At 35.9% G+C, this 10,260-nt stretch overlaps 1 protein-coding gene across 3 annotated transcripts; it reads left to right on the top strand.

Moving 5' to 3' along the window:
* The first annotated feature begins 5,199 nt into the window (after nucleotides 1-5,199).
* On the top strand, nucleotides 5,200-9,503 carry LOC107579711 (fructose-2,6-bisphosphatase TIGAR B). Of its 3 annotated transcripts, none has more exons than XM_016265523.1 (6): nucleotides 5,200-5,349; nucleotides 5,659-5,696; nucleotides 5,787-5,903; nucleotides 5,985-6,062; nucleotides 6,301-6,411; nucleotides 8,530-9,503. In XM_016265523.1, coding segments are annotated over exons 1-6 (753 nt in total). In that variant the 5' UTR covers nucleotides 5,200-5,348; the 3' UTR covers nucleotides 8,938-9,503. The 3 variants fall into 3 exon arrangements, with proteins under 3 accessions (XP_016121009.1, XP_016120995.1, XP_016121002.1); XM_016265509.1 differs by having other exon boundaries at nucleotides 5,782-5,903; XM_016265516.1 differs by having other exon boundaries at nucleotides 5,763-5,903.
* Nucleotides 9,504-10,260: the final 757 nt, after the last annotated feature.

Here is a 10,260-nt window from a genome sequence, read left to right as displayed (position 1 = left end):
GAAATTAGCGCTTGGCTGCCGATCAATCAGATGATTATGTTGGGAAGCTCAAGCTAAACATTCAAAATGCACACACACACACACAAACAAACCCGAGCAGCTCTTAACAATATACATGTGAAGATAGTTTTAATAATGTCATAATATGGAGATGCTGTAATGTTGTCTTGGCTCTCGGAGGTGGAACGTGAAGCAGATCAAACGGCACTGCCCAGGGGCTCTCTGGGTCAGATTGCATTTTGGGTTGAGGCCCTTCATTCATTTGTGACATTTACAGTGGTTTCAGCCCCTCCACGCGGACAGGGCCCCTCATCTTTCTGGAAAATCCTTGTGAGCATGTGTCTGGCTCCACTTGTGTGTTCTGTGCTGCTGGAGGAAACGGGCCAATTACGGAGGCAAGAAATAAGACGCGTATGATGTCACCGCATACATACGCCCTCCTGACTGTGCTGTAACACACTACAGATGAGATCCAGATGTTTCATTTACCTGCACTGACAAGATTATGCAACAAACGTTTGCTAGAAATGCTAAAAAAGTAATTGCATCCAGAGTTCAAGACATCATTGCCTGAATAATGGTTTAATGGATTAGTCTTATCTCAGCAGCCCTGTGCATCCTGAATGGGTGATGGGCTGTCTCGCTCTAGGCGGTGAAACACTATGAACAACCATCATCAGATATCAAAGAGAGGTGAAGGACAGTGTCCGGTGAGATTGCAACTGTCTGTTTCTAGAAAGAAGTTTATCTCTGCTTTTTAGTGAAATTCTAAAAACCCATTTTGGTGTCTGGAGAGATATATATTGTGTGTGTGTGTTTTTTGTTATTTATTTATTTTTATTTTTTTACAATTGAGATACTATTATATATTTTTTATTAAAAGCTTGAATTCTTTTTTATTTTTATGTTTTCCATTTTATTTACAATTGTAATTAATTTTTTTAGTAATTGTTTATTTTTTAATCTATATGGTTTTTATTCATTTTATTTCAGTTTTAGTTTTTATTTATTTTAGAACATCAAATAATACTAAATGAAAGTGAGAAAAGTTTTCTAGGCAACTAGCTGAAATAAAATAAGGTTAAAGGTTTTTTAAATATTTTTTTTATCAGTTAACATTTTATTTTAAAAGAATTGTGCTTTTTTTATTAAAATTTAGAGTCTGGAGAGGTACACTGTAAAAAATGACCATGAATTTAACGGTAAAAGGCTGTAAAAATGCTACAGTAAAAACCTGTTAAATGGTTAACGGTAAATTCCCCTACTAAATACGGTGAAAAACTGTATTGGACATTACATGTATTGGACATTAATTTTACGGTAGTATACCGTTTTTGGAAGTGAAAAATACCGTATAATTTACAGTGAATAACTGTAAATTGACATTCCCAGAATTCCCTGCGTTACATTTCAAATTTGATGTTGTTTTGTTGCAATAACTATGTTTCTTCTTAGTTTTTTCTTATCAGTTTTGTATATTAGGGTTGTGTGTTACACCTAATGTTGTTAAATGAATGTTTATTGCATTATTTCAGTTTCATGTGTGTTACCGTGATGGTGTTTAGTGTTTGTGTGAATGACACTGTGCACCTTCTATATATGATATTATTTAAAAGCTGCTTGTGATGGGCTTTGGTTCATCATGTGACGTTCTCATCACCACCTGCATTTGGGGGTTATCAGTGTATTACAAAGGTACAAAACAGATGTCAGTACTTCAATAGGTTGGTATATTAACATTATATCAGTTAATGAAATTACGGTATTTAACTGTAAATTTAAGTTAAAACCGTAAAACCTAAAACGTTGCTACCGTATTTTTTATGGTAAATTTTTTTTTTACAGTGTATTGCTTATTACCAATTTTATTTATTTGTTTATTTTATTTGTTTTTTTAAATATTTATGTTGAGATACATTTTTTGTATTTATTTAGTATATTTTATAAATTATATTTATTTTCTTGTTTTATTAGTTGTTGTTTTTTATTTGTCTATATGGTTTTTATTTGAGTTTTAGTTATTTTCGAACATATAAATGAAAATGAAAAAAATGTTTTTAAAAGATTCTCTTTGCTTTTTAGTCAAATTTAGAGTCTGGAGAAACATCACTTATTTCTTATTATTTATTAATAAGCAATACGTTTATTTATATATTTATTTATTTACAAAAAATTATGTTGAGTGTTATTTGAGTATCACTAGGCGCGTTTCCATTACCCTTCAAATTGCGCAAATTGAAAATGCGCATTGAAAATACGCCTCATGGAAACGCGTCAATTTCGCAAAAACGCCCATATCGCAAAAAAGCTTTTACGCTCGCATCAGGTGGTTTTTCAGGCAATTCTAAAAAAAAGGAATATTTCGCAAAACTGCAATGGAAAGTTTTTTTTCCGCATTAACAGGTCACATGGTGTAGCCTACGCAAAAAGTCATATGAGATCATTCCTCAATGTACTATAACTTCCAATAAACACTTCATATGTGGCTGCTCTCAAGTATAAGGGGCTTTCCCTGCCATTAATGCTTAGACTATTTACATTGCACACGTCTGCGGCGTGTCATTTCGGTCCGTCATCTCGCAATACTTTTTTTTATCGACATTTATAAAATATCGTCAAATCTGTAATGGAAGCGCGCCTACTGAGGTATTATAATTTTCTATACTGCCACCAGTTACCAGCCCTGTCACAAGACATGTTATATTAGTTTTTTTTTTATTTGTCTATATAGTCTTTTTATTATTATTAATTTATTTCAGTTTTGGTTATAATTATTTTGGTGCATCAAATGAAACTTACCCTTACGAAAATTAACCTTGGTTTTATAGTAAAAATGTAGTTACCATGTTTTTTTGTATTTTTTGGGGCGTATTACCATTAAAACCAACTACTACAAATACCATGGTTTAACTAGTGTTGCAACACCATGGTTAAATTGACGTTACCATGGTTTAACTATAGTAGCCATATGTGTTTGTTTTTATTTGTAGTAAAACTAATTTATGTTCATTTTCATAAAGGAAATGAAATTTAGATATGTTTCCTTGGCATCAGCTGAAATAAAATTTAAAAAAAATTTTATGCTTTAAGTTTTAGTTTAGTTAACACTTCGTTGACGGCAATACTAAGAATACTCACAAAATGAGATATAATAAGATGTGATGATATAACAGAACGCGGTATACTTCTGCCCTCGTGTGGCGGACTCTGTCAATTACACAATAGAATTACAATTTGAATTTCAAAAAAGACTGGATTTAGATATTATCTCTAATTCCCTTACGAAAATTAACCATGGTTTTACTATAGGAAAAGTGTAGTAACCATGTTTTTTTGGCATATTTATTACAATTTTTATAACCACGGTTTTACTACAAATATCATGGTTAAACTATGGTTTGTGTAGCAAAACATTGGTTAATTTGTGGTTACCATATGGTTTAAGTATAGTAACCATGGTTCCCTTTCGAGAGGGTCTCTCGACATTGCAGACAGCATAAGCTGACGCTTGGGAAGAAACACCTTTGTCCTTAAATAGTGAAACTTTTACAGCCGCTACTTCCTCGTTCCCAAAAGAAATGGCGGGCTGAGGCCCATTCTCGATCTCAGGCATCTGAACCGCATCCTTATGAAACGGCTGTTCAAGATGCTGACTTTGAAACAGATCCCTGTGCAAATATGCCCCGGGGACGGTTTTTGATCGGTGGATCTGAAAGACACTTACTTTCACATCCAGATAGCCCTTCATCACAGACCGTTCTTGAGGGGGTGGCTTATCAATAAACAGTCCTGCCATTCTAACTGTGCCTGGCCTTCAGCACTTTTACGAAAAGTGTGTGGACGCGGCTCTTTCCCTTCCAGATGGGAATCTGCATTATCTCGATGATTGGCTTGTGTTAGCCAGATCGGAACAGGAACTCATTGCTCACAGGTTGCTGTTACTCTATCATCTGGAGCGGCTTGGGCTAAAAATCAATTTAGCCAAGAGCTCTCTGTCTCCCAGCCAGCGAGTTGTCTTTCTGGGGACAGTTATTGATTCAGCCCAGATGCAGGCATGGATTACGCCGGAACACTACCTGACAATTCAGCAGCTAGAGCCGTCATTCAAACTCGGGACTTTGAGTTTTTTAGAGGATGCTTGTGGCCTTATGTCGTCTGCCTCCTCTGTGATTCCTCCAATATTCGCTCAAAGCCCATGTAACCGGAGCGTATTGCTTCTTCAGATATGTCATTACTGTATGATTCATGTCACTGCTTGTGCACTGAGTAGTAAGCCTGGTAAGGCCCGCGCCCCTTTTTCTGGGCTCTGGGGTTCCACTAGGTCCGCTAGGGTCTGACGTCATGAAGACGACGACGCCGGCCTGGCACAGCCGCCAAAGCCGCTAGAAGGCAAGCCTGTAACATTTAGCCAAAAAACTGTAACGGCTAATGCTAACACTTCCGCTTTGGCAATACGTGGGGAAGGAGACCAGAGGCTATTTTTTTTTAATGGATGTCAATGGAGGAGATGCTACACTATGTTGAATAAACAGCTATTTAAAGGAAACAGCTTATCATTTAACGAATCGACAGCCTATCATCTAATCTTCAACATGTTGTACACTAAACAATACTTTTGGATTGAACTATTTTTAGAGTTTACATCGACAAAAATGACATTTTATAGGAGAAGTCACTGACTTTTTGCGACATGTGGGATTCAGCTTATTTTGTGCTTCCTATTGTATCTGTAAACAGGGATTGAGTGTCGCACAACTCTGACTGAAATTCAATGACGTCAAGGCTCTAATGTGATTGGTTATTAAGGCACACGTGATCCAAGTTGACCGTTACGCTTTCTCCAGTAGTCAGTAATACACTTGTATTTCACAATCTCTGACAGCCGCCGCTCACTCTATTGCAGCAGCTGGGTCCGCTGCTTGTTGTTGCAATTGCTGTGATATTGTCTATGACAGCTGTTTTCTGATAGTTTTAAAGTGCTGCGTCTCACTGATTTATATGTTGCCGTTGTGCGCACACACATACAGCAGTTCAGAAGACCCACCCTATGACCAATGTGCTGTCTAATCCCGGTCAGCTCCACAACTGCATGTCTAGCTCCGGTGTCTGGAATGTGTCAGCTTACACTGTCCGCAACATCGAGAGACCCTCTCGAAAGGGAACATCTCAGGTTACTAACATAACCTTGGTGCACTTCCCACAAATCACCACAGGAGGGCGAAGTGACGTCATTTATCCGCAACACGAACACGTTGATTCGTGAACCAGGAAGAGCCGCCGGTCATATACATTTCATCCGGTCTAACAAATTTGTATTATGCTTACATTTGCATTGACAGTCGTTCGGCAGTAAGTGTGCGCGTGTGTATTCTGTCTGTATGCTTTGTTTTACATGCATTTGTTTATAACTGTGACATGTTATTTGATGATGCTGTAGGGACAGAGAGGACATGCACATTATCTGCATGTGTTCAAGTCTTCTCAAAAACATATCACCAAATGTTTACAGGAACACTTAATATTGTATATACTCAACACGTTTGTCTCTAGTTGATCACAATGACCTCTAAATGAACGTGTTGATGTCATAGCATGTGAACTGTCCCTTCTGCTGTAGTCATTTATTTGTTATGAGTTATTATGGGCTTTGTTTCCTAGTGGAGAAACACAGTACAACAGAGATAAACTGCTTCAAGGTGAGTGGGTGTAAGCGCTGACCTCTAATGTGTGCTGTTGACCTTTTCAAATTGTGTGGATGAAAGTTTTTTCTCACACGTGTAGGTCAGGGCATCGACACACCGCTGTCAGACACGGGACATCAGCAGGCAGCGGCGGCCGGACAGTACCTCAGAGATCTGCATTTCACCAATGTCTTCGTTAGTAACCTGCAAAGAGCCGGCCAGGTGTGTGTGACTGCAACTGTGTTAAATTAAATATTCTGAGTGAACCACCCCTCAAATAAAATATAACCTCTCCTTCTCAAGACAGCTGAAATCATTTTAGGGAACAACCTTCATTCTTCTGCGGCTGAGATGATATTGGATCCTTTACTCAGAGAGAGGGTGAGTTTCCCCAAGCAATCTGTCTGCAGCTACTTAGACTGTCTAATAAATATATGAATAAAATATAAAATTGCACGATAAGATGAACATAAGAAATAGTAATGAACAAGTAAGCAATAATAATAAAAGAAAAAAGCTATATGAGAAGTATGATTTTAAAAAAGAATACTAATTTGGCATCGCCTTTAAGAATGGCTGTAGTGTCGATTTAAATGCATGCGTGTGATGCATTGGACAGGGTTTTGGGGTGGCAGAGGGAAGACCAAAGGAACATCTGAAGAACATGGCGAACGCAGCGGGTCAGGCCTGCCGAGATTATACACCGCCCGGCGGAGAGACGCTGGAACAGGTCAAAATTGAGGTTTCTCGCAAGAAAAAAGTTTTGATTGTTGCAAAATAGGATGCTACTGAAATCATGAAGCACTTAAAATACAAGTAAGTCTGGAATGATTAAGATTTTTGAGAGAAGTATCTTGTGTTTACCAAGACTGCATTAATTTGATTAAAAGTAATAATAATACGTTTAATTTAAATAGCGCCTTCCCCAAGCTCAAGGACGCTGCACAATGACAAAAGCAAATATACAATCATGTTATACATAGATGGACAAGACATTTGCCAAGTCCAGAACGTGCGGTTGCTGTTGCATACCACAGTAATAATACAGTATCGTAATCACAAATTTTTTTTTTGTATTTTAATATAATTTGAAATGTAATTTATTCCTGTGATGGAAAGCTGAATTTTCAGCATCTTTACTCCAGTTTTCAGTGTCACATGATCCTTCAGAAATCATTCTAATATGCTGATTTGCTGCTCAATTATTATTGATACTCGGTTATCAGCAATGGTTATTATAATTACCAATGTTGGTTTGCTGTTTAATTTCTTTTTTGTTCTTTGATGATTAGAAAGTAGAGAATAACATAATTTGTTCGAAATATAACACTTGAAAACTTTATGAATGTCTTTACTGTCACCTTTGATCAATTTAATGCATCCTTGCTGAATAAAAGTATAAATGTCTTTAATTTAATATTACTCATCTCAAACGTTTGAACTTTTTCCACAAAAAATATTATGCAGCAAAGACTGTTTTTGGCATTGATTATAAGAAATGTTTCTTGAGCAGCAAATCAGCATTTTAGAATGATTCTGAAGGATCATGTGACACTGAAGACTGGCGTAATGATGCTGAAAATTCAGCTTTAAGATCACAGGAATAAATTACATTTTAAAATAGATTAAAATAGACAACAGATATTTTAAACGGCAATAATATTTCACAATTTTACTGTATTTTTGATCAAATAAATGCAGCCTTTCTCGCAAGAAAAAAGTTTTGATTGTTGCAAAATAGGATGCTACTGAAATCATGAAGCACTTAAAATACAAGTAAGTCTGGAATGATTAAGATTTTTGAGAGAAGTATCTTGTGTTTACCAAGACTGCATTAATTTGATTAAAAGTAATAATATTAATAATAATAATACGTTTAATTTAAATAGCGCCTTCCCCAAGCTCAAGGACGCTGCACAATGACAAAAGCAAATATACAATCATGTTATACATAGATGGACAAGACATTTGCCAAGTCCAGAACGTGCGGTTGCTGTTGCATACCACAGTAATAATACAGTATCGTAATCACAAATTTTTTTTTTGTATTTTAATATAATTTGAAATGTAATTTATTCCTGTGATGGAAAGCTGAATTTTCAGCATCTTTACTCCAGTTTTCAGTGTCACATGATCCTTCAGAAATCATTCTAATATGCTGATTTGCTGCTCAATTATTATTGATACTCGGTTATCAGCAATGGTTATTATAATTACCAATGTTGGTTTGCTGTTTAATTTCTTTTTTGTTCTTTGATGATTAGAAAGTAGAGAATAACATAATTTGTTCGAAATATAACACTTGAAAACTTTATGAATGTCTTTACTGTCACCTTTGATCAATTTAATGCATCCTTGCTGAATAAAAGTATAAATGTCTTTAATTTAATATTACTCATCTCAAACGTTTGAACTTTTTCCACAAAAAATATTATGCAGCAAAGACTGTTTTTGGCATTGATTATAAGAAATGTTTCTTGAGCAGCAAATCAGCATTTTAGAATGATTCTGAAGGATCATGTGACACTGAAGACTGGCGTAATGATGCTGAAAATTCAGCTTTAAGATCACAGGAATAAATTACATTTTAAAATAGATTAAAATAGACAACAGATATTTTAAACGGCAATAATATTTCACAATTTTACTGTATTTTTGATCAAATAAATGCAGCCTTGGTGAGCATAAGAGACTTCTTTCAAAAATGTAAAAAATAAATTGGGAATAGTCTACATAACTATAAAATTTACTATTTCGTTTTTTCTATTGTATTTTTTCCGAGATTGTAGTCGCCGTTGGCTGATCAGATGAAATGCTCACACAGAAGAAACTGTTTCTGTTTATCCAGGTAAAGACACGCTTTAAGAAGTTCCTCAAATCCTTGTATCAGCGCATGTTAGAGGAGCACGGCTCAGCCGACCAGTGTTCTGTGTCCACTCCTGGACCATCAGAACCAGAACAGCCTGTGATTGCTGGACTAGCTAATGATGGAGTCCAGAATGTACCCGTCCACGCTCTGATCGTCAGTCATGGGGCATTTATCCGTGTGTCTGTGCGCCACCTAGTGGAGGATCTGCAGTGCTGTTTGCCCGCAGGCCTGAAGATGAGCCAGGTGTCCTCCTCGTGCCCAAACACTGGCATCAGCAGGTTCATCATCTCCCTCCGCAGAGAGGACAGCGGCCCGCGGGCCTGCCGCATCCAGTGTGTCTTTATCAACCGGAAAGACCACCTGGATGATGCCAGGAACTCTGCTTGACTGTGTTATGAGGTGTATCTGCGACTGGTTTGTTTATCTGACATGGTCAGTGCTTGTATTTATTGCTCGTTACAAACTCAACGACCGAAGCACAAACAAGTCTGTGTGGTTGATTTTATTGTGTAAATTATTTAACTGTTAATCTTTTGAAAGACATATGATTGCATTAAAGGGTTAGTTCACTCAAAAAAAGACAATTCCGACATTGTTTACTAACCCTCGTGTTGTTCCAAACTTGTATGAGTTTCTTTTTTCTGTTGAACATGAAATAAGACATTTTGGAAGTCAGAATGAAATGCATACAGGTTTTGAAACTACTTGAGGATGAGTAAATGGTGAGTGAATTTTCATTTTTGAATGAACTATCCCCTTTAAGGAGACGGCTCATTTTCCTCTAAAAAATATCAAAAATATCTTAAATCAATATGCATTCACTTAATAAGAAAAAATGAACCAAGATATAAAAATACCAAGGTCTTGTTTTCTTGTCTTTTGCTGCTCAAATGGATCCAAACTAAGTGAGTTTGATTGAAACAAACAAACAAAAAAACATCAGTGCAGTAAGAAAATAATTTAAAACGTTTTCTCTATTTTTCTTTAATAAACAATGTTCACTATTTTTTTTCTTGTTTCAATCATAAACTCACTTTGAGAAGCAAAATGATTTAAGAGATTAAGTTTGTTTCTGAAAACTTCAAAATTAAGTTTGAGTTTATGATTACAACAATAAAAAAAAGTCAAATTCTTGTGTTGGTCTATTTGAGAAGCATAATGACTGAAGATACTGAAGATTGTTTAACTGTTTTTAAATGCAGCGATGTTAATCCATTTGATTTATCCTGTCAGCTGACTGAATACAAACGATTGTAAGATGTCTTTTTGATGTCATCCATTACATAAGCACTTTATACTCGCACTACTGCGGTTTTGGCCTCTAAAACACTGAAGTATTCACACGTACTGTACGTACATATTCATGTTTATGTAATAAAGGCATTCAGAGAAATATAAAACCAAGAAAGTTTTGATTTTTCTTTGCATTTTTAGGCAAGTTTTAATGTTTTTTCCTAAAGGGGAAATGTGTATTTGATGTGAACAGAAAATGTGATGCCTCACCTTTATTGTGTATTTGATCATTTACAGTTTGACATTTTGTTAATTATTTTTTGTTTTATGGATTTTATCTCCAGGTTAAGTTGGTGTTAAATGTGAAATGCAGTAAACCTGTTTCTGTGATTAACAATTGGACAAAATATTAGATGCACTTTAACCTTCCTGTTGTGTTGGGGTCAATTTGACCAACACACAAATTTCAAACTGCTT

The sequence above is a fragment of the Sinocyclocheilus grahami genome, unplaced genomic scaffold (genome assembly GCF_001515645.1).
Source record: "Sinocyclocheilus grahami isolate Dianchi unplaced genomic scaffold, SAMN03320097.WGS_v1.1 scaffold33.1, whole genome shotgun sequence".
In the NCBI taxonomy this organism is placed as follows: domain Eukaryota; kingdom Metazoa; phylum Chordata; class Actinopteri; order Cypriniformes; family Cyprinidae; genus Sinocyclocheilus; species Sinocyclocheilus grahami.
The sequence above is the reverse complement of the archived record's forward strand: the minus strand, read 5'-3'. Positions and strand labels throughout refer to the sequence as shown.